This window comes from Pseudophryne corroboree, chromosome 6 (genome assembly GCF_028390025.1).
Source record: "Pseudophryne corroboree isolate aPseCor3 chromosome 6, aPseCor3.hap2, whole genome shotgun sequence".
Taxonomy (NCBI): Eukaryota; Metazoa; Chordata; class Amphibia; order Anura; family Myobatrachidae; genus Pseudophryne; species Pseudophryne corroboree.
In genome coordinates, this window is record NC_086449.1 from 111229926 (window position 1) to 111254785 (window position 24860).

The 24860-nt window shown below is 44.6% G+C and overlaps 1 protein-coding gene across 2 annotated transcripts in view; it reads right to left on the reverse strand.

Annotated features, from left to right (window-relative positions):
- Nucleotides 1-24288, reverse strand: part of LOC134936577 (perlucin-like protein) — a 47746-nt gene extending 23458 nt beyond the window's left edge. Inside the window, exons 1-6 of one of the 2 annotated variants that reach the window (XM_063931667.1) lie at nucleotides 24157-24288; nucleotides 20119-20169; nucleotides 19720-19827; nucleotides 18556-18597; nucleotides 8306-8353; nucleotides 3634-3675 (exon numbers count right to left, since the gene is read on the reverse strand). In XM_063931667.1, coding sequence (XP_063787737.1) covers nucleotides 3634-3675; nucleotides 8306-8353; nucleotides 18556-18597; nucleotides 19720-19827; nucleotides 20119-20169; nucleotides 24157-24199 — 334 coding nt within the window. In that variant the 5' untranslated portion in view covers nucleotides 24200-24288. Of the gene's footprint in view, nucleotides 1-3633; nucleotides 3676-8305; nucleotides 8354-18555; nucleotides 18598-19719; nucleotides 19828-20118; nucleotides 20170-21887; nucleotides 21943-24156 lie in introns of those variants that run through there. The other variant, XM_063931668.1, reaches the window with a different exon arrangement.
- Nucleotides 24289-24860: the final 572 nt, after the last annotated feature.

Here is a 24860-nt window from a genome sequence, read left to right on the forward strand (position 1 = left end):
TGACAGCCCACTGGGTAGATGTATGGACTCCCGCCGCAACAACAGCAGCGGCGGCACCAGTAGCAGCATCTCGCAAACGCCAACTCTTTCCTAGGCAGGCTACGCTTTGTATCACCGGTTTCCAGAATACGCACACAGCTGAAAACCTCTTACGGCAACTGAGGAAGATCATCGCGGAATGGCTTACCCCAATTGGACTCTCCTGTGGATTTGTGGCATCGGACAACGCCAGCAATATTGTGTGTGCATTAAATCTGGGCAAATTCCAGCACGTCCCATGTTTTGCACATACCTTGAATTTGGTGGTGCAGAATTTTTTAAAAAACGACAGGGGCGTGCAAGAGATGCTGTCGGTGGCCAGAAGAATTGCGGGACACTTTCGGCGTACAGGCACCACGTACAGAAAACTGGAGCACCACCAAAAACTACTGAACCTGCCCTGCCATCATCTGAAGCAAGAAGTGGTAACGAGGTGGAATTCAACCCTCTATATGCTTCAGAGGTTGGAGGAGCAGCAAAAGGCCATTCAAGCCTATACAATTGAGCACGATATAGGAGGTGGAATGCACCTGTCTCAAGCGCAGTGGAGAATGATTTCAACGTTGTGCAAGGTTCTGATGCCCTTTGAACTTGCCACACGTGAAGTCAGTTCAGACACTGCCAGCCTGAGTCAGGTCATTCCCCTCATCAGGCTTTTGCAGAAGAAGCTGGAGACATTGAAGGAGGAGCTAACACGGAGCGATTCCGCTAGGCATGTGGGACTTGTGGATGGAGCCCTTAATTCGCTTAACAAGGATTCACGGGTGGTCAATCTGTTGAAATCAGAGCACTACATTTTGGCCACCGTGCTCGATCCTAGATTTAAAGCCTACCTTGGATCTCTCTTTCCGGCAGACACAAGTCTGCTGGGGTTGAAAGACCTGCTGGTGAGAAAATTGTCAAGTCAAGCGGAACGCGACCTGTCAACAACATCTCCTCCTTCACATTCTCCCGCAACTGGGGGTGCGAGGAAAAGGCTCAGAATTCCGAGCCCACCCGCTGGCGGTGATGCAGGGCAGTCTGGAGCGACTGCTGATGCTGACATCTGGTCCGGACTGAAGGACCTGACAACGATTACGGACATGTCGTCTACTGTCACTGCATATGATTCTCTCACCATTGAGAGAATGGTGGAGGATTATATGAGTGACCGCATCCAAGTAGGCACGTCACACAGTCCGTACTTATACTGGCAGGAAAAAGAGGCAATTTGGAGGCCCTTGCACAAACTGGCTTTATTCTACCTAAGTTGCCCTCCCACAAGTGTGTACTCCGAAAGAGTGTTTAGTGCCGCCGCTCACCTTGTCAGCAATCGGCGTACGAGGTTACATCCAGAAAATGTGGAGAAGATGATGTTCATTAAAATGAATTATAATCAATTCCTCCGTGGAGACATTCACCAGCAGCAATTGCCTCCACAAAGTACACAGGGTGCTGAGATGGTGGATTCCAGTGGGGATGAATTGATAATCTGTGAGGAGGGGGATGTACACGGTGATATATCGGAGGATGATGATGAGGTGGACATCTTGCCTCTGTAGAGCCAGTTTGTGCAAGGAGAGATTAATTGCTTCTTTTTTGGGGGGGTCCAAACCAACCCGTCATATCAGTCACAGTCGTGTGGCAGACCCTGTCACTGAAATGATGGGTTGGTTAAAGTGTGCATGTCCTGTTTATACAACATAAGGGTGGGTGGGAGGGCCCAAGGACAATTCCATCTTGCACCTCTTTTTTCTTTTCTTTTTCTTTGCGTCATGTGCTGTTTGGGGAGGGTTTTTTGGAAGGGCCATCCTGCGTGACACTGCAGTGCCACTCCTAGATGGGCCCGGTGTTTGTGTCGGCCACTAGGGTCGCTTATCTTACTCACACAGTCAGCTACCTCATTGCGCCTCTTTTTTTCTTTGCGTCATGTGCTGTTTGGGGAGGGTTTTTTGGAAGGGACATCCTGCGTGACACTGCAGTGCCACTCCTAGATGGGCCCGGTGTTTGTGTCGGCCACTAGGGTCGCTTATCTTACTCACACAGTCAGCTACCTCATTGCGCCTCTTTTTTTCTTTGCGTCATGTGCTGTTTGGGGAGGGTTTTTTGGAAGGGACATCCTGCGTGACACTGCAGTGCCACTCCTAGATGGGCCCGGTGTTTGTGTCGGCCACTAGGGTCGCTTATCTTACTCACACAGTCAGCTACCTCATTGCGCCTCTTTTTTTCTTTGCGTCATGTGCTGTTTGGGGAGGGTTTTTTGGAAGGGACATCCTGCGTGACACTGCAGTGCCACTCCTAGATGGGCCCGGTGTTTGTGTCGGCCACTAGGGTCGCTTATCTTACTCACACAGCGACCTCGGTGCAAATTTTAGGACTAAAAATAATATTGTGAGGTGTGAGGTATTCAGAATAGACTGAAAATGAGTGTAAATTATGGTTTTTGAGGTTAATAATACTTTGGGATCAAAATGACCCCCAAATTCTATGATTTAAGCTGTTTTTTAGGGTTTTTTGAAAAAAAACACCCGAATCCAAAACACACCCGAATCCGACAAAAAAAATTCGGTGAGGTTTTGCCAAAACGCGGTCGAACCCAAAACACGGCCGCGGAACCGAACCCAAAACCAAAACACAAAACCCGAAAAATTTCAGGCGCTCATCTCTACAAAATGGCTATCAACCTTATATGTGTTTTGCTGTATTTTTCCTCTGTACAGCAGAAGCTTTGGAGATAGTACTGTATATTTTGCATCACTAGTCATTCCCCTGTTGTTGTTTTTTTTATTATATAACAACCACAGAGAACATTAGAGACAATACAGTTTCACATGATTTTAGTATCACTTTTATTTTTCACAAGTTGAAGGGAGGGAGAAGATATCTCTTGGGGTTAGTTAAGTAACGGAGACTAAAGCAGTAAACTTTTTGTTTTCAAACAGGAGCCTCAGTCTTCTCCCTATAATGAAGGGTTGAAAAATAGGCTTATATGGAGCTTGACCACCCGTTAGCTATCACTATCATTAGGCAGGGAATTCTACATACTGTATGGCAGAAATGGCTTTATTTTGCATGTTTATCTGATGTTTGATATGTATTTAATTAGGATGGCTGATTTATAAGATACTAACTAGATGCTGTCCCGACACTGCCTGTTTTTCCCCTCTAACTCCCCCTCTTACTCATTCGCTCTCTTTCCCCCTCATCGGTGTATTTCTGTTATCAGCATTTGATTTTATCAAATCATTTTTTTTTTCCATTTAGTTTGTCTTGTAGTTGTTGGGACATCCTTCACCTTTTCTCCTCTACAGACTTTTGTCTTTCTGTATGTGGCCTGTGTTTCCCTGAGTGACTTTTTCCTTTCTTCTATACATTTTCAGTTGTGGATAATATTGTGAAATTACTGTATATGGATGATTACTGATTGTACTTTCATCATGAGGTGGTATGTAATGACTAAGTATGGCAAATAACAGAGGTAGATGTGTGTTGTGCCAGAACTCTGTGTAAGTGACATCACTGACACTGGGTGGATGCAGAATGATGACATCATTTTTATGACTCACCAGCTTGATAGATAGATAGATAGATAGATAGATAGATAGAACACATTACCTTTCTGCTTTATCTTTGACAGGTCACCCATGATATTGGAAACTGGAAAAAGGTAAACACAAATGACAATATGTAAAAGGAAAAAAATAAAAAATGTCACCTCTTTTTTCCAACGCTATTCCAGCCCCTTCATCCCATTGTTATTACTAGATCTTTCTAGTAATACTACTAGAGCGGTACTATTTACTAAGCGGTGGTTTTGGTGACATTTAAAAATTGCTGGAAACTGCCGTTAATTACGTTTATAGTTATGATGATGATGATTATTATTATAATTATACAGTGCCACATATTTCTCCTGCACTGTGAAATGGGTGGGGGGGGGGGGGGGGGGGGGGGGGGAATAGCACAGTACACTTTACAAAAATGTCCAACAAGATAGAACAAGTAGAGGTAAAATACAGATTGTTCAAGAAGCATAAATGTTTACTGTATACTGAACAAACGTTGTGATGAAAGGAGGGTACGAGACACATTCATTAAAGCTTATGCATCCCAGTACTTCCTTTTAGCCAGCAATGAGAAGTGTATACAGTTGTGCCGAGTTTGTGGGAGTGGATCGCTCACATGCACAGTACATAGAGGTGGGCCAGGCTTGCTTGCAAATACTGCAAGGGAGACCCAATGGGGCATGGCCACACCCCTAGCTCCCCTCCACAATAAATGGGCATGACTGGACTTTCGCTGGGGAGCTGGGGTATTTTAATGGTATATTGGGCATAACATTTTTGTTTTATTTTATTGCTGTGATTATGCTGCAACAGAAAATCTTCCTTATCACCAGGGCCTGATTCAGATGTAGAGATGGGCGAGTTCAGTTCCCCGAGAACCAAAACCCCCCCGAACTTCATGCTTCACGCCCGGATCCGAGTCCGGTTCGGGACTTCCCGCCAGATTCGGAAACCAGAACGAGGCAAAACGTCATCATCCCACTGTTGGATTCTTGCGAGATTTGGATGCCATAAACAGCCGCGCGTCACCACCATTTTCACTCCGGACTTGGAGAGGGAGGGAGACAGACCTCTGGGTGGTGGTGTTGGGTGGGGTTAGTGTGTGCTCTGTAGGGGTGCTGCTGCAGTTAATGTGGTGTACCTGTGCTGTGTTAGGGGTGCTGTCCTGGCTGTCACTGGTGTTTCATGTGCTGCAGTTGTACATGGGTGTTGCTGTCCTGTCTGTCACTGTGTTGTACAGGGTGCAGGGGCACTGTCCTCCTGAATGCTGTAAAATATAGGGGTGCTGCTGGCTCTGTATATTGTAACAAGTCAGAGGTGCAGTTGTTAAACAAAAGCACACTGCTGTATGCTGTAAAATATAGGGGTGCTGCTGGCCCTGTATGTTGTAAAAAGTCAGAGGTGCAGTTGTTAAACATTAAAAGCACCCTGCTGTGTGCTGTAAAATATAGGGGTGCTGCTGGCCCTGTATGTTGTAAAAAGTCAGAGGTGCAGTTGTTAAACATTAAAAGCACACTGCTGTATGCTGTAAAATATAGGGGTGCTGCTGCTGTTCAAATAACATTACACTGGCCCTGTATGTTGTAAAAATTCAGAGGCGTAGTTGTTAAAAATTAAAAGCACACTGCTGTATGCTGTAAAATATAGGGGTGCTGCTGGCCCTGTATGTTGTAAAAAGTCAGAGGTGCAGTTGTTAAACATTAAAAGCACACTGCTGTATACTGTAAAATATGGGGGTGTTGCTGTTCAAGTAAAATTACACTGGACCTGTATGCTATAAAAATTCAGGGGTGCAGCGAAATTCAATGTACACTGGCCCTGTCTTGTATGCTGTAATTATTCTAGGGTGTAGTGAAAATCAATGTACACTGGCCCTGTCTTGTATGCTGTAAAATTACAGGGGTGTTGTGAAAATACAGGGGTGCTGGCATTGTCTGTGGTTGCGATGTCTAGGCATGACCTTCACAACAATGTATAGGAAGAGGAGGCTCCTACCACCATTTGCACTCCCCCTGCAAGTGCTGAGAGGAGCACCGTCAGTCCAGTTGCTGATATTGAGATTAAGGATGTCACTGTAGAAGTACACCAGGATGAGGAGGATATGGGTGTAGCTGGCATTACGGAGGAAGTTGACGATGAGGATTCTGATGGTGATGTGGTTTGTTTGAATAACGCACCAGTGGAGACAGTTGTTGGCCATGGGATGAAAAAGCCCATTGTCATGCCTGAGCAAAATACCAAAAAAGCCACCTCTTCGGTGTGGAATTATTTCTCCACAAATCCGGACAACAGGTGTCAAGCAACCTGGTGCTTTTGTCAATCCATAATAAGTAGGGATAAGGACGTTAACCACCTTGGAACATCCTCCTTTATACGTCAGCTGCAGCGCATTCATCATAAGTCATTGTCAAGTTCAGAAACTTTGGGTAATAGCGTAAGCAGTCCACTGACACCTGAATGATGTGGTTTTGTTTGTTTGAATAGTATTTCTCTGTGAGGATAAGGATGTAAACACTGAAGGGGAGGGGGGGGGGATCTGAGGATGAGAATGATATCTTGCCACTGTAGAGCCAGTTTGTGCAAGGGGAGATTAATTGCTTTTTTCTTGTGGGGGCCCAAACAAACCAATAATTTCAGCTACAGTTGTGTGGCAGACCCTGTCACTGAAATTATTGGTTTGTTAAAGTGTGCTTGTCCTGTTTATACAACATAAGGGTGGGTGGGAAGGCCCAAGGACAATTCCATCTTGCACTTCTTTTTCTTCTTTCCATTATGTGCTCTTTGGTGCCTAGTTTTTAAAAGTGCCATCCTGTCTGCCACTGCATTGCCACTCCTAGATGGGCCAGGTGTTTTTGCCGCCCACTTGCGTCGCTTAGCTTAGCCATCCAGCGACCTTGGTGCACCTCTTTTTCTTCTTTGCATTATGTGCTCTTTGGGGCCTAGTTTTTAAAAGTTCCATCCTGTCTGACACTGCAGTGCCACTCCTAGATGGGCCAGGTGTTTGTGCCGCCCACTTGTGTCGCTTAGCTTAGTCATCCAGCGACCTCGGTGCAACCTTTTGGCATAAAAAAAAGATTGTGAGATGTTCAAAATAGACTGGAAATGAGTGGAAATGAATGTTATTGAGGTTAATAATACCGTAGGATCAAAATTAACCCCAAATTCTGTGATTTTAGCTGTTTTTATGTTTTTTTCAAAAATCATCCAGATCCAAAACCAAAACCGAAAGAGTGGTTTTGGAAAAACCAATCCAGATCCAAAACGGGGATCCAGATCCAAAACCAAAACACAAAACCTGAAAAGTGCCCTCCGCACATCTCTATTCAGAGGTGGACGTAATGCCGATGTTTGCACCGTTGAATGATGTCTTTGGACTGTGAATATGTCAGAGTCACACTGCGCACGCATGTCAGATTGATTAGGGATGGTGGACACATTAAGGATTCATTCGCAAAGTGAGTGACGTGTAGTGACCATATAAGGGAGGTTACCCTAGGGTCACTCAGGTGTTCCATGTTGCAAGCGATGTTGCTGATGATGCATCTTGGGTCTGTAAGCGGCAGATCTGAATGCCATTGGGCATCTATATACAAATCACAGCTGCTGCTGCACTGGTCTATTTTCACAGATCCACTGCATCTGAATATACATTTGCCATCAGGCCACCAGTCCCTTCAAGAAGCCTGGGTAATTATTAGTACCCTATATCCCCCTCTCTGCATCACTGGGTGCACTGTGTCTTCTTGTAGATGTCTCATGAGAGCAGAGAAGATCTTTGATGTGCGCTAGGTAGGTGGCTCACCTCACTGGCGTGCGCAGCACATTTTATTAGGGGGTGCACCGTCGGAGGGGTGTGTCTAGCACCGCCTTTTGGCCGTGTCTAGCACCATCTATTGATGGTCAACGCATATAAAATATCCACCTTTGTACCAAGCCTAATAAAGCAGATACATTGTCAGATGTTGTTGTGTGCACCAAACAAACACCCCTGATGGCACTCACTGCAATTACACTGCTCCCTCTCAGCCTGGTCTGGCTCCCCCTCTCTTTCCTCTGCAAGCTGCAGCAGCTTACTTACAAGTCAGTCACTCACTGACACTGACAGTCGCAGACTAGTACTGCTGCTGCTGGAAAAAACGAGTGACGTGTCAATGCTGCTGCCGACCGCCTGCCAGTATTGAATTTGTCTTCCTAATAGGAACACTGGCTGCATGCTGATCCTCATCAGTGGCTGGCGTTGGCATAACATAGGAGAGAGGTGGGCATGTGGCGGGTGGGCATGCGAGCAGCATGACATAATCACGTCACATAACGCTATTTTTGTACATGGAGGTGGAGCTGGAAATTTGAAAGCCGGTGGCAGTGGCACCCTTGATTAACCCAGGCGCCAGGTCAGTAATGCAGTCCTGACAGGGTGCAGCGCAGAGGGGACAGTAATCAGCCTGCTCGACGATCGCTGCATCAAGCATGTGCGATAGGGGTGCCAGACATTAGGGGGTGCCTGTGCGCACCAGGCACCCCCCCTGTGCACACCTATGGCTCACCTATGGGTACCACTGTTCTCTTCCAGTGCACTTCAAACACTCTATGAAGTTTTATGGATTCATCTCTGCATTTGTTTATAGACTTAATCAACAGTTGCAACTCTTTTACTGGCCAATTGGATGCAGGTGTGGGTGGTCTTCTACATCATAGTCTTCTACATCATACGTAATAATTACCTGATTTCCACAGTTCTGAGACTTCATTTTTCAGATTGGAATCTGAGGCTGGAGGGACAACAAATGATAGATTATGTCACATTTCAGTTTATAGAGCCTCTTAAAATGTATTAAATCACTTGACATTCTAGTGGATATCTTGGCATGAAAGATCTGTTGCGTCATTTATATCTTTAAAAATAGGACTGTAAACCTTTCTACACTTTGGGGTTACTTACCAAGTGGCAGTTTGTAAAAGCCACCGCTTCCCAACATGTTTAGTCTCGGAATTTAAAAGGGCAGTGCTCTTTTTTCTTCTTTTTTATAGGCTTCGGATCAGGTCTTTTAATTCCCCCCCTCTCCTCTCTTCCTTTTTTCAACTGCTTATTGTTCTATTTGTACTTTTTGATGTTTTAGTGGATCTGGTTCAATGATTTTGATTGGTCCTATTGTATATCCTTTTTTTTTTTTAAACCGGTTCTGTTTATATCTTTGCCCACTACATGGGATAGTCATTTCTTATGTTTGATAAATGTTTTAGTGTATTATCTGTTGGTCCCCAGACTATTAAGCATGACTTTAGCTTGCTTACTGTTTCTGACACTAGTACAAAGTATTTCTGTTATATGTACTTACTTATTGTTTTGCAATAAAAATGTAATTTGCACTAAAAGGGCAGTGCGTGGCTGGACCGTGCGAGGGGCGGGCTGCAGCGGCGGCGTGATGTCACACACAGCCGCTGCGACCCAGGCAGCGACGAGTAACTCCCAACCATCCGCAGGAGCTGGGAGTTACTCTTCAAGTACAAAAGGATCGCCGCTGTGCAATGCTTTTGTACTTGTGCAGGGGGAGGGGGCGGCCTGACCTGCAGGGTGGACTAGCCCTGTGCTGAACGTCCCCCCGCATGTCAGTGTTAGTGATCACAGCTGTGCTAAATTTAGCACAGCTACAATCAGGTCGGAATGACCCCCAAAGTCCCTGTCAGTTGGCATGGTGACCGCCGGGATCCAGGGCGCCAATCACATAACCACATCCCATATATATATATATATATATATATATATATATATATATAGGGTGTAGAGATGTCCGGCACTCCCAGTATAGTATGGCAAAACCGGGTGCCCTCCGCAGTCAACAATAATGCAGGAAAGGAGAGAAGCAGCGGCACTCCATCGGTGTAAACAATCAAATGTGTATTCAAATAAAACACATAACAGTGGTCACATACAGAACCAACGTTTCGGGGTCCTGAGACCCCTTTGTCAAGGCGTGAACCCCTTTGTCAAGGTTCACGCCTTGACAAAGGGGTCTCAAGACCCCGAAACGTTGGTTCTGTATGTGACCACTGTTATGTGTTTTATTTGAATACACATTTGATTGTTTACACCGACCGCGTTTCGTCATGCAGACACCCCTTGATGAAGTCTGCATGACGAAACGCGTTGGTCAACCTGGCAGTGGCCTTATACCAAGTTAAGCTATAATCTTCTTATCTATATTTTTAACTGGTAATATATTTAGAATTTGTGTAAATTGTTTTTATCCCATTTTTTAAAGAGACCTGTTATTTAAGATATTTTTATGTGAAAAAACTTTATGTGAAAACTTCTTTTTCTGTGAATAAATTGTATTTTTATATATATATTTTTTTACCTTCATTGTGAGTTTTTAAAGACACCGTCGGTCGCTATATTCCCCCCTCCCCCCTTTTTATATATATATATATATATATATATATATATAAACATAGGTGGGTAAGGCACTCCTAAAGCTAAATGTGAATAGTGCCGGTGCCTCCGTAGAACCAAAGTAATAGCACAGAGAAAGGATGTGGCACTCACGGCAAACTGAAGAACTCTCGGAATCATCAGTGATTTAGAGTAACGTTTCAGTGGACACCCCACTGTCGTCAGGCTTTATTAATAAAGCCTGACGACAGTGGGGTGTCCACTGAAACGTTACTCTAAATCATTGTTGATTCCGTGAGTTCTTCAATTTGCCGTGAGTGCCACGTCCTTTCTCTGTGCTATATATATATATATATATATATATATATATATATATATATCCATAAATATATACACATTTAGAGAATTATATTCACTCGGCACTCCACGAGGGATTTCGGTGTCTGAATGCTGTGGTGCCCTCCTTGTGTAGGTGGCTCCCACACAATGTGGTACAGAGATTCGGGGGCACTCAAGCAGACTTGGACAGAAGGTTTATTGCAATTGATCTTTATTAGATCATCCATCATACACATTTATATATACACATATATACATATAATATAATTCCTTCAATCAATATATTAACTGTTACGATTCCTGTACTCCAGACTGGAGAAGATCTTATGGCAGAGATCTGAGTACAGGAATGAAATACAGGTTGTGGGAGCTGGAGAGCCTAGTAACCCCTGGCGCCCTAACTCCGTTGTCTCGCCCGTGTTATCAGAAATCCCCTGCGAGACTATGGTTGCTTGAGCCCATGGCAGCCGCGTTCGAAGGGCGGATTATGTCTGCCCAACCCCGATGCCCCCGCAGGTCTTAATGGGAGACAAGGGGAAGTCCGAGACAGGGAGATAACAAGGGGCCCTCTGACTAAGCAACCAAGCCAGGGGTTACAAGCTAACTTAACTAAATCAAAAGGTATGTGCGGACTAGCCGCCAGGGAAAAGGACAACCAAGGATCCACGGATCCGACACTCCTATCCGGCACCGCTGGACACCAGAGTGGATCTTGTGGAAGCGGAATCCTCCGCAAAGCACCAGAACTCAAAATAAACACAATAATAAATAGTAGCGGACAAGCCGCAACACACGGCTGCGCCGCGACTCACGAACACCACCAGATGTTAAAGGTGCTCGGTCAGACTCCAGGAACAGATGGTAACTTCCGAGTACTGGATCACTGAGAACAGGAACAAACAAACAGACCGGGACTGGGAACTCTCTCTGCAGCAGAATCAGGCAAACAGGAAGCTATCACCGGCGTCTGTGAGGAGTCCTGGGAGTGCTTTTAACAGAGAGTCTTCCAATCAGCTGTTTGGAGGCTGATTGGATTAAATGCCATGCAGCTGCATGGCCAGGGAAACAGATGAGTGATAATTACAACATGCCGTGCAGCTGCATGCTACACAGCCAGGAAACCAGTGATGATATAAACTTAGACCCAGCAACGGGGAACACGATCCGACAGTGGCGTCCCCGTTGCTAGGCGCCGGCCGCACTGACGAGCGGACCCTCGGCGCCTAACAGTACCCCCCCCTTGAGGAGGGGTCAAGGAACCCCTAAATCCGGGTTTCTGAGGAAATTCTTGAAAAAATGCCCTTTTGAGCCTTGGGGCATGAAGGTCCTTATCTAGGACCCACGACCTTTCCTCAGGACCATAACCTGTCCAATGCACCAAAAAATAAAGCCGACCCCGGGACAGCTTGGAATCGAGAACCTTCTCAACCACGAACTCCTGCTGACCCTGTACATTAACTGGTGATCTCCCCTGAGGTTTTTTACGAGGAAATCTGCTAGATGAAACATATGGTTTGAGCAAAGAGCAATGGAAGGTATTTCTGATTCGTAACGTTTTTGGTAGCTGTAACCGGAAAGCAACTGGATTGACTTTTTTGATAATGAGAAATGGTCCAATAAATCTAGGACCCAATCTGGCTGAGGTTTGTCGAAGTTTGATATTGCGAGTCGACAGCCACACCCTGTCTCCTACTCTAAAAGTGCACGGCCGCCGGAACCTGTCCGAAAAATCTTTTTCCTTGAAAGCTGCTTTTCTGAGAGCTATGTGCACTTTTTTCCAAATAAGTTTAAGATGAGAGGTCAGGGCCAGAGAGGAGACAGAGGAATGTTGGAAAAATGAATTAGCTCTGGGGTGGAAACCAAAAACTGCAAAAAATGGAGACACATTGGTAGAGGAATGACAGGCATTATTATAAGCAAACTCTGCCAATGGAAGAAACTCAGACCAGTCATTTTGGAGTTTGGCCGAGTACAAACGCAAATATTGTTTTAAGGATTGGTTCACTCGCTCAGTCTGTCCATTTGATTGTGGATGATAACCGGAGGTTAATGATAATTTCATTTTTAACGAAGCACAAAAAGACTTCCAAAACTGTGCAATGAATTGTGGACCCCTGTCAGAAACAATATCAGTGGGTAACCCATGGAGTCTGAAAACATGACGGAGGAACAAGACTGCCAATCCCTGGGCAGATGGCAATCGGGGAAGACCAATAAAATGAGCCATCTTACTAAAACGGTCCACTACCACCCATATGACTGTGCATCCAGCTGACAGAGGGAGATCCACCACAAAATCCATGGAGATATGCGACCATGGTCTAAGAGGAACATTCAATGGCATAAGTTGACCAATAGGCAAAGAACGGGGAACTTTATGCTGTGCACAGACCTGACACGAAAAAACAAACTCTTTAATGTCTTTAGAAAGACCAGGCCACCACACTGCGCGGGATACCAATTCAAAAGTTTTAGCGACTCCCAGATGCCCTGCAACTTTGCTATCATGAAATTCCTCCAAAACAGTTGCTCTCAAAAACTCAGGAACAAAAAGACGACCAGCAGGAGTATTTCCCGGAGCTTGATGTTGAAGCAGCTTCAATTGAGAAAAAACATCCTGTGTGAGACCTGCCTGAATGACTGAAGGCGGAAGTATGAGAGTAACAGGACTGTTGTCTTGAGCGGGAAGAAAACTGCGTGAGAGGGCATCTGCCTTGGTATTCTTGGAACCAGGTCTGAAGGTGATAATGAATTTGAAACGAGTGAAAAATAAAGCCCAACGAGCCTGTCGGGCATTCAGTCGCTTAGCTGATTCAATGTATTGAAGATTTTTGTGATCTGTCAAAACAGAAATGGTATGGGTCGCTCCTTCAAGCCAATGTCTCCACTCCTCAAAAGCCCATTTAATAGCCAGCAACTCCCGATTACCAACATCGTAGTTGGATTCAGCAGATGAGAATTTCCTGGACATAAAGGCACAAGGATGTAACTCAAGGGAATCTGGATCCTTCTGAGAAAGGATAGCCCCTACACCAACCTCCGAGGCATCTACCTCAACGATGAAAGGCAATTCTGGGTTGGGATGTCTAAGGACAGGGGCTGAGACAAAGGCTTGTTTCAAGGCCTGAAAAGATACTTTAGCTTCACATGACCAATTGGTAGGATCTGCTCCCTTCTTAGTGAGTGCCACAATGGGAGCAACTATGTCAGAGAAAGAGTGAATAAACCTTCTGTAGTAGTTCGCAAACCCTAAAAAGCGCTGAATTGCTTTTAAGTTGGTGGGTTGCGCCCAACTCAGGATGGCTTGGAGCTTCTTAGGTTCCATTCGGAATCCCCGAGGGGAAATAATGTACCCTAAAAAGGATACCTCCGTGACGTGAAATTCACACTTCTCCGGTTTGGCATACAAGTGATTTTCACGTAATTTCTTAAGTACCTGACGCACCTGGGTAACATGTTGTTCTATAGAGTCAGAATAAATCAAAATGTCGTCTAAATAGACCACAACGAATCTTCCCAGAAACTCACGGAGCACATCATTAATGAGATCCTGAAAGACTGCCGGAGCGTTAGATAGGCCGAAAGGCATGACCAGATACTCATAGTGACCTGATTGAGTACTGAATGCCGTTTTCCACTCATCCCCCGATCTGATTCTAATGAGATTATATGCTCCTCTCAGGTCAATCTTGGAAAAAATAACAGCCGAACGTAGCTGATCAAAGAGGACAGAGATCAGAGGCAGAGGGTAAGTATTCTTTACTGAGATTTTATTCAGGGCTCGAAAGTCAATGCAGGGTCTGAGGGAACCATCCTTCTTCTCTACGAAGAAAAAACCTGCACTTAAAGGGGATTTAGATGGCCTGATAAACCCTTTCTCAAGACTTTCTTTCACATACTCATTCATGGCCACAGTTTCAGGACCAGACAATGCATATAACCTTCCTTTAGGCAACGTGGCACCAGGAATTAACTCTATGGTACAATCATAAGGCCTATGGGGAGGCAAAATATCCGCATTGCCCTTGGAAAACACATCCAAAAAATCTTGGTACTCTCCAGGAATATGTGCGGGCCTGGCAGCAGCTACTCGGATAGGAAGTGTAATACATTCTTTATCACAGATGGTACTCCATTGTAGAATCTCCCCAGACTGCCAATCTATGATGGGATTATGAAAGGCCAGCCAAGGGTGACCCAGAACCACAGGAACTGCTGGACAATGGGTAAGAAAAAACTCAATCTTTTCAGAATGTAGAGCTCCCACCGAGAGCAAAACAGGAGGTGTACATAGAGAAATAACCCCATTGGATAAGGGACTCCCATCTAAACCATGCATGGTGATACACCTACTTAAGGTTAACTGAGGAATACCTAAGGCCTTGGCCCATGTTAAGTCCATAAAGTTTCCTGCAGCTCCACTGTCCACAAAAGCAGAGACCGAGGAACAGAGGCTGTCATAAGAAACTTTAGCAGGAACCAATAGTGAATTATTTGAGGAGATGAGCTGTAGACCAAAGTGAACCCCCTCACTATTCACTTGGTCAGGAAGTTTCCCGACTTGTTTGGGCAACTACGGGCAAAATGTCCCTTACCTCCGCAGTACAAACACAGACCAGAATTTTGCCTCCTGGTTCTTTCTTCCGGAGACAATTTGGAGAGACCAATCTGCATAGGCTCCTCCATGTCTATCGGAACGGAAGAAACACAGGGAAAAGAAACTACAGATGCCCCTTTCTCAGTCCTCCGCTCTCTGAGCCGACGATCTATTTTAATAGAGAGCTCCATGAGTTTATCAAGGTTCTCAGGAGCGGAATACTGAAGGAGGCTGTCTTTTATAGATTCAGATAAGCCGAGGCGAAACTGACTGCGCAGGGCAGGATCATTCCAGCCACAGTCGTTCGACCAACGGCGAAACTCCGTACAATAATTCTCTGCAGGATTCCTACCCTGTCTTAGAGCACGCAACTGACTTTCTGCGGATGCCTCTCTATCAGGGTCGTCATACAATAGCCCTAAAGATTTCAAAAAAGCGTCTACAGACGATAAGGCCGGATCGTCTGTCTTTAAACCAAAAGCCCAGGTCTGAGGATCCCCCTGAAGCAGAGAAATTATAATTCCAACCCGCTGAGCCTCCGTACCTGAGGAAACTGGTCTTAAACGAAAATACAGTTTACAAGACTCTTTAAAATTAAAAAACTGTTTTCTATCCCCAGAAAAACGGTCAGGCAGATGCATTTTTGGTTCAGGGATGACCCTCGGGGAAGTCCGTAACAGATCTTCCTGTGAGCTCACCCGGAGGGACAGATCCTGAACCATCTGGGTAAGTTCCTGAATCTGACTAACCAAAAACTGGCCAGGATTTGGCCCAACACCGGTGGGATTCATGAGGCCGACAAAATTCTCCCTACTGGATAAGTGAAAAAATTAACTCCTGTTGAAATTTTTTCTTTTGTCTGGCCGGTGATAATGTTACGATTCCTGTACTCCAGACTGGAGAAGATCTTATGGCAGAGATCTGAGTACAGGAATGAAATACAGGTTGTGGGAGCTGGAGAGCCTAGTAACCCCTGGCGCCCTAACTCCGTTGTCTCGCCCGTGTTATCAGAAATCCCCTGCGAGACTATGGTTGCTTGAGCCCATGGCAGCCGCGTTCGAAGGGCGGATTATGTCTGCCCAACCCCGATGCCCCCGCAGGTCTTAATGGGAGACAAGGGGAAGTCCGAGACAGGGAGATAACAAGGGGCCCTCTGACTAAGCAACCAAGCCAGGGGTTACAAGCTAACTTAACTAAATCAAAAGGTATGTGCGGACTAGCCGCCAGGGAAAAGGACAACCAAGGATCCACGGATCCGACACTCCTATCCGGCACCGCTGGACACCAGAGTGGATCTTGTGGAAGCGGAATCCTCCGCAAAGCACCAGAACTCAAAATAAACACAATAATAAATAGTAGCGGACAAGCCGCAACACACGGCTGCGCCGCGACTCACGAACACCACCAGATGTTAAAGGTGCTCGGTCAGACTCCAGGAACAGATGGTAACTTCCGAGTACTGGATCACTGAGAACAGGAACAAACAAACAGACCGGGACTGGGAACTCTCTCTGCAGCAGAATCAGGCAAACAGGAAGCTATCACCGGCGTCTGTGAGGAGTCCTGGGAGTGCTTTTAACAGAGAGTCTTCCAATCAGCTGTTTGGAGGCTGATTGGATTAAATGCCATGCAGCTGCATGGCCAGGGAAACAGATGAGTGATAATTACAACATGCCGTGCAGCTGCATGCTACACAGCCAGGAAACCAGTGATGATATAAACTTAGACCCAGCAACGGGGAACACGATCCGACAGTGGCGTCCCCGTTGCTAGGCGCCGGCCGCACTGACGAGCGGACCCTCGGCGCCTAACATTAACTAGAGGCAAATGCATCTAAATGGTAGTAATGCTGCCCCCATACACATTACACACACACATACTTTCACTTACTGTTCACTTTGTAAGTACTGCAGCAGGACTCAAGGTTGTTCAGTGGAGCCAGGTACATTACATAATTAGGCTCCCACCCCACAGGCCCACAAATCGTGGTAGAATGCTGCGGAGGGGTGGCCTAATTATTAATTCATTCTCTGAAAGTTGCATCACAGTGCCTCTGCCATTGCCCCACAGGCCCGCGAATATTAGAAAAAAACATGCAGTCTATCAGGGGAAGTTTCTGGGTACTCAGAAACCCTCCCCCCCCCCCCCCCCCCCTTTTGCGTGCGCCACTGATGTGACAATTGTATATATGCGTGCGATTGACTCTGTATATGAAGCACAATGGAAATTAATATGGAAAAAAGCTTCTGCAATGTAGTACTTCGTATACAGATTCAGAGACAGTCTCCTGGTTCGATCTAGTTACATTATTTTGCGAATAAGACACATTTTTGGCAAAAAAAAGAAGACGCCTTACGCTAGCAGAGCCAAGCGGGGCCTGGTGTGCCAAGAGTAGAGTTTGGCGTGACTGCAGCAAAACTTTATAAGGACTTATCAGGCTTATACTATCCCCTTAAACAGGGACACTGATAAATTACACAGGTTCTGTGGTTGGCTGACTTCAAGCCTGCATTTCACCTGGTTTTAATCAGCCACAGAACCTGTGTAATTAATGTGTCCCATTTAAAGGAAAAGTATGGTAAGCATGATAAGGACATATTTGTAATGTGCTTTGTACAGGACAGTAACCACACCTGGGAATTCTCTCTCGGTGCACTGGGCAGTGAAATACTGTACACTAGCGTTCAAAGTAAAACATCAGAATGCTCCTAACGATGCAATCTGGTGCCCCTACTAACATGTAACCTTGGCGCAGCGTATTCCTTGGTTAACAGATAAGTATAATATTAATTTGAAATAATTGGCATCATGTAATGTAGCCTGAGATTGCCTGAGGTGCGGGATGCAGGACGATCTCTAATGTTTTTTTAAAGGGGCAATCACTTACAAGGCAAAACCATGCTTTGTAAGTGATTGACACTTTAAAAAAAATGTCTGATATCAGCCGGCATCCCGCACTTCTGACTTGATGGTAATCAGCAGCAGGTAAAAGAAATTAGGGTGAAAAGAAACTTCTATTGAAAATGAGATATATAGCAAAACCTGCGCTCTAACTTCAAAAAGTTTTGTAAACACTCAGAAATGCCACAGTTACTAATACCTTTAATAATGTTTATATAACATCAAAACACATATAAAAATGACAAATAAACATAACAGAGTTGGGTTTGTGTGAACGGGGGCCACCATCCCGACGCTGGGATCCCGGCTTTAAGATGACCGGTAGGGGGGACGAGCGCAATGAGTGGGAATAGTCCCTGTTGGTCGGCATGCTGACCGGCAGGCTATTGAGTGAGTGGGATCCTAGCGTAGGTATTGTGATGCGCAGGGGCCATTTTTCCAGCATTTTGCGTATGCACAGTAGGGAAATCACTGGGAAAATGGCCACCGTGCCATTTCCCTGGAGAGCAGCGCATGCGCATTAGACTCTAGGACAGCGCTAGGGTTTCCTAGTGACCCTAGTACCCAGAGTCTATTGCTCGGCTAGCTAGAGAGGAGGGGGCCTGAGCAGAGGCTGCACACGGGCCTTCTCCTCTCTTGCGCCCCTAAATTGGTTGGTTGGTACTTTATCTCTGGCCAATCTATCTTTCCCCAAGGCTTAGTACATACACCTCATAGACCCCTATGTTGTTTATGTTACTTACCATTATGCTTAATCACGTTGAGCTCATCCATCATGGTGTAATCTAATAAAAGGGAAGAAGGAAACTTGTAAGAATGAGAGCTCACAGCAATAATGCTATTTTAGACGTAATGATTAACATGTCCCGCTTGTTGGTGATCATGATGGGGTTTGCTTCTTCTCAAGGAATGATCTGAGTAGGTCAGGATATTCCTGTTGAGCAGGGATGGTAATCAGTAGGTTAACCAACAATGGTTCCATCAGTGGGTAACATCGATGACATGAAACTATTGATTGGGAAACATTGATAATTTGCACCCATTGTAGTCATCCCTGCAGCAATGAATGGAGGGACAATCAGAGAAGGGGGCAGACACGTCAGGGAACAGAGCTAAGCTACATTCCCTGCACTGAGGAGAAAATGAATCACTGCCTGCTCGGGCATCAACAGCAGAGAACTATTGGATCCACGTCATTATGGCAAAACCATCAGTGGTCAATGACCATCCCTACAACTGAGTTTGGACTGGGAAGGCTCCTTACAGTTCACCAAGTACAACAATTACATTTCAAGTTGAAGTTGTAGGATGATATACTTAAACAAGGCTGACTGTGTATATTTTGGGGCAGTAACTGGTTTAGTAGGTAGAAACACAGCTTTTCCTGCCACATAATAACCTGGTAATACACGTCCTCGGTAGAGATCAGCCTATACCTTCATTTTACTCTTAGGTGTACAGTTATACAGGAGAGCATAGCAAATCTACCTTAATAGAACCATAACTGAAAAAAAGAATAACTCCAGCCCAAGCCCAACCCTGAAACCCCCCCCCCCCCCCTTCCTTACCTTTGCTTTATTAATTTACTTTCCTTTTACACTAGTTCAGAGTGGGTGGTCTCTAGATCTGAACCTAAACTTCTGATGGGGCTTTTTACACCTCCGTGTTGTAATTAAATTTCCAATTAAAACTACTCCGATGTCTTCACACGCTCATGATTAATCTAGTAGAACCCTTTTCCCCTTACTTCACCTATTTTAAAATGTGTTGTTGTTGTTGTTGTTGTTGTTGTTGTTTTTTTTGTTATTCTGCTACTCAATCACATTTCCATCATTTTGTAATGTCTATACACCCCAGCATATCATTATATACCCGGTTTCCCTTACACCTTCTCTTCTAATACTCACAATAACCAAATAAGACTCCAGTAAGGATGGCCAAGATAACAAATATTATGACCAACACGACCACCAGAGCTCCTGCATGCCAACCACGTGTATTCTTCTTCTGGCCACCTGTTACATAAGCAATGGTTGGATTATAGCACAGACCTTAGCTGGCAACAGTTTGGAATAAAGATACATCAAGATAGTCACAGAGCAGAGATTTCCCTGATCCCTACAATATCTGATTTCCTGACCTGTGATCAGGTGGCAATATAATATTTTCTGGTATACCATAATAATAATAATAATAATAATAATAATAATAATGATGATGATGATGATGATGATGATGATGATAAGAAGAAGGAGTAGAAGAAGTTTGATTGCATAATTGTAACTGAAACTTTGTGTTCTTCTCACCTGCAGTGCTAAAAAACGCTTCATTGAAGTTACATGAAGAATTTTCCAATTCTAAAAGAAATGAGAGTACACAGAATTAATCTTAAATGTATTTACACTCTGCTCAGGCATACATATCCAACTGTGTGGCCTCATTGTGACCACTACCTGATCTACTGCGGTGCATGCCCTGAGCATGAAGTATAATGGGAACCATGACAGCATCTATTTTGGTGTACGTATCTTTAGCAGTGCTTACAACTAGGTACACACAAGACAAGTGGGAGTGGACCACCCACGATGGTACAATCGTAAAGACAGAGTAGTGACAGTTTCACTGATCAGCACAAGGACATTGGTGAAACCTTTATTATCTCTCCTGAAAGACAGCTCTTAATTGCAGATACACACGCATGTATTTATTTATACATACACTCCCTGACTACCGCCTCACTCCACTCTAATCTGTCCGCAATGCTTCTGCCCTGCTCATCTTCCTCTTCAAATGTACTATGTCTTCCTCCCCTCACGTACAAGCCCTACACTTGCTCCACTTCCTCTTCAGAATCCAATTTAAGCATCTCAGACTCACACGCCCTCACCCATCCCTTTTCCCATATACATCTCTGACCTTATCTCACTTCACACCTCCACCCAGCCTCTTCGCTCCACCAATGCACGTTGCTTCTCCTGTCTAGTGATTACTTCCTCCCACTCCTACCTTCAAGATTTGCATGTGTTGCTCCCTATCTCTGGAATTCTGTACCTCTCCCTATCAGACTCTCCAACCCTTCAAAACTTCAAATGGGCTCACAAGACCCACTTCTTGATCATATCCTGCCGTTTCTCATGCTCACTGACTACTCCATCTGTGTCGCCCCAGTCTGCCCCTCACCTTTATAATGTAAGATCTCACGAGCAGGGCTCCCCTCATATGCTTTTCCTTCTCATCTACTCCTACAACAGCACCTAACCCATGGTTTCTGCCACCCTGATGCTTATTTGATTGTTATAACTACTGATGCAGAAATGTTTATATACCCTGTACTTGTCCTGCATTGTGTTTTTATATGAAAAACCCCAATGGGGACATGGTCACATCATCAATGATGTGGTCACTACCCCATTGTGCCATAGACATGCCCCCTTAACAATTATCATCCCCATTGTGCTAAATACATTCCCCCTTCCTAATTATCATCCCCATTGTGCAACAGACATGTCCCCTTCCTAATTATCATCCCCATTGTGCCATAGACATGCCTCCTTACCAATTATCATCCCCATTGTGCCATAGACATGCCCCCTTCCCAATTATCATCCTCATTGTGCCATAGATATGCCTCCTTACCAATTATCATATCCATTGTGCCATAGACATGCCCCCTTCCCAATTATCATCCTCATTGTGCCATAAACATGCCTCCTTCCAATTATCATCCCCATTGTGCCATAGACATGCCCCTTCCCAATTATCACCGACCAATGTTTGGGGGTGGAAATGGCACTTGAAAGCCCATGGTTTATATTCACACCCTGCAATCAGGTAATCACCAAATTCAGGCCAACTATGAGGTTTGTGCTGCAAGTTCAATAAGACAGCCGGCAACCCGTGTAAGATCCGGGAAAACACAGGTAGAAACCTGGGTCCAAGTCCCGGGAATTCAGTCCTGTGTTGACCTTTTCAGACAGAAAAAAAAATCAACTCTTCCAGTGCCGGGAAATTACCTGGTTGTTTTCTCTGTCTGAAAGGGGTATAAGAGTCAGCTTTTTGGAATTGTTATACTTACCCCCTACAGCTGCGGTGTCCCTGTAGCTGCGGTGTAGCATGCGCCTTTAATATTCAAGACGCTGCTACAATCAGAAAGACAGAGTAGTGACCGTTTCACAGATACTGGGTGTCAGAGATTGGAACTGAAGCAGTTAAGATGGAAGGAAGGATATAACAAACACATGGAGGAAGAGGGGTGAGAACAGGAGCAGAGATACACATTATTATCTTCTTTCCCTAACGATGGCCTCTCTGGTGCTGACTGCTGGACATTGTGACTCTAGAAAGCAGCGTAAGCAGTAACTTAGATGCATCTGACCAGGAATTATTCTGATTCTCTGTCCTGTCCCTATGTTCTAGGTACAGGGCACAAGAACTGAATGTGGGCATCCCCCCATTAATTAATTGGCTCATCCTGAGCTGGTGAGGATGATACACATGTATTGAAAGATGACAGCATGTAACAGTAAGCCCCACCTCCACGTGGGTGACATTTAGTGGCCTATTAATACATTTTACCCTTACAATATGAGCAGTTTTTGTTTGCTTGAGGGCAGAATTAAGTGCCATTGGCAGGTAACAATACGGTAAACAGACAATATCACAGCTATATCATGCTTTCTGTCCACCCAGCCTCACATTAGCCATTCCCATAGTTTTCTATGGGGACGGTATTTAACAAGATCTGCATAGCTTTGCATGTGTAGGCTAATGCCATTTTCAGATGGCATTAGCCCAATACATTCAATGAGGATGCCCTGCTGGAGGGTGATCTTGTAATTCCTCTCTAGTGTCCTGCAGGAGATACCGATGTGACTTTTCAACATTACGCGTGTGCAGATAGAAAAGTTCCTAAAAGCCTGCCTGGTGTCCAAAGGCAAAAGTGAAGTGATTGCATAGAAACATAGAGTTTGATGTCAGATAAGAAGCACTTAGCCCATCTAGTCTGCCCAGGCATATCATAATGGTCCACATTTTCGAAATTGCCCACCGGGAAGAAGTCCATAATGGAGCTGCAGCTTACCACTGGGGGGGGGGAGTGGAATTGGGGGGAAGGTACTTTGTGTCATTAAGCACCCATTGCAGCATAGTTCCGCATATCAAAATTACTTAATTTGTTTACAGATTACAGATGAGATGAATTACTAATCACATTTATATTGGCCATGTTGTGGAATTGTTGCCCATATTCTACACTGGCTAACGCCATCTAATGATGGTGTTAGAGGTTGGGCTCATGCTATGGAAAGTTATGCTTTTCAATGCTTGTACCCGATAACTTGATGTATGCGGCCAGATCACAGCCACATTGCAGCATACTTCTCAGATGGAGACCCATATGTGATGCGATAATCCTCTGAGATGGCAATATTCTGAGGATTCAGTGCCATTTTTTACTTGATACATCTCACCCTCATTACCTTATCATTTTGTTTCTGCCTAGACATCTTCCTCAATATAATTGCACCCCTCAATATATTTAATTGACACAGCTGCTGTCCAAACCTGATTTGTAGGTTGCACGCCCTACTAAATGCATCATTTGCAATTTACAACTACCGTGCTAAATATCAGACAGCAGCGACGCAAGATACTGTGTTGCTAAAACATTGTACCTCTGCAAAATGGCTGCTTCTGACATAAGACTCATTTCATGGTAAATGTCTGCTGGATTTCACTGCTCTCATATCATGACACTACCAGCTAACATAATCATCTGAGCGGACAGGTAATAACAAAAATACTCTGTGCTGCTGCACACATTCTAGTGATATGATTGGCTACAGGTTGTTTTATCCTCCCCCAATTCAAAAATAGTTACACTCAGACAAGCAGAAGATGGAGAGAAGAAAAGCTCCACTTTAGGTGCCTCTTCTACAGTTTATATGGAAGAGGTGTCTAGCTGCCAGCTGTCCCTAAGTTCCTGGGGCATTGCTAGGTTCTAAAGAATTGTTCCTGCAGTGCTAATGTCATTATTTTTTAAACAATACAATATCTAAAATGTCTGTACAACATATGCAACATATTACCAATGATTCTTATTCTCTAGGCTTTATAATTTAATCTTTGTAAAAATGAAACTATTCACTATCACAATCCTCAATAAACATCACATGACGTTATGGTGCCTCAGTGTCCACCAGTGTCATGTGTCACACATGTGGCTGCACAGACTCCGTACTGTCCCTGGAAATTGCTTAAAATGCTGCCGTCTATAGATATTTAATTGAATAAGTCAGGAGTATTTACAGATGACTGCGTTCTTCATTTGCCAGTATTTTTGTTACCTGTATTGGAGTCATCCATTGACCTCTCATAATCATTCCTCATTTCTCACAGAGGTAATGCCCACACCTGTCTCCTCTGCGTCTCTCTCTTCTCTATGATAGATATAACTCGCCACTGGAGCAAAACATGTTCACGTGCCCTCCTGCCCTTCCTGTTGTCATGAGGGAAAGAGGGTTTCCAGAAATCAGAGAATTCAGGAAGCTTACTAAAATGCTGATGTCAGCCTAAGTCAAAATATCCATAAAAATGCATAGTGCTTTATCCCATAGTGAAAGGATGGATTGTAGTCCTATTATTTTCTGCACAACAGTCAACGGAAGATGATGCTAGTGTAACACCTCATGTCAAAGTGGTTGAGAAAGGTATCACAGGCGTTGGGTGGCTATGTGACAGACCTTTCCCCTTGAAATGTTCTTCCCCTACCTTGTTTTGTAGTACCTTGCTCAGAGAGGTAGGATAGATTGATACGAAACAGGAGTGAGTCAGCAATTCCAAGAGGATGCGTTTTTATTGAGCCGCAATACATTCTGGATTGAGGATTATGATTGGTTAATTGGCAAAACATTAGATAACCACAAGAAGAATAGGGCATAAAAAGAAGATAAAGAGATGACAATTGACTACAGTTTACATGACATCGGATCATTAAAAAATACAAAAGACAATCAAATCATGGATATTTGCATATTACAATCACAAGCTA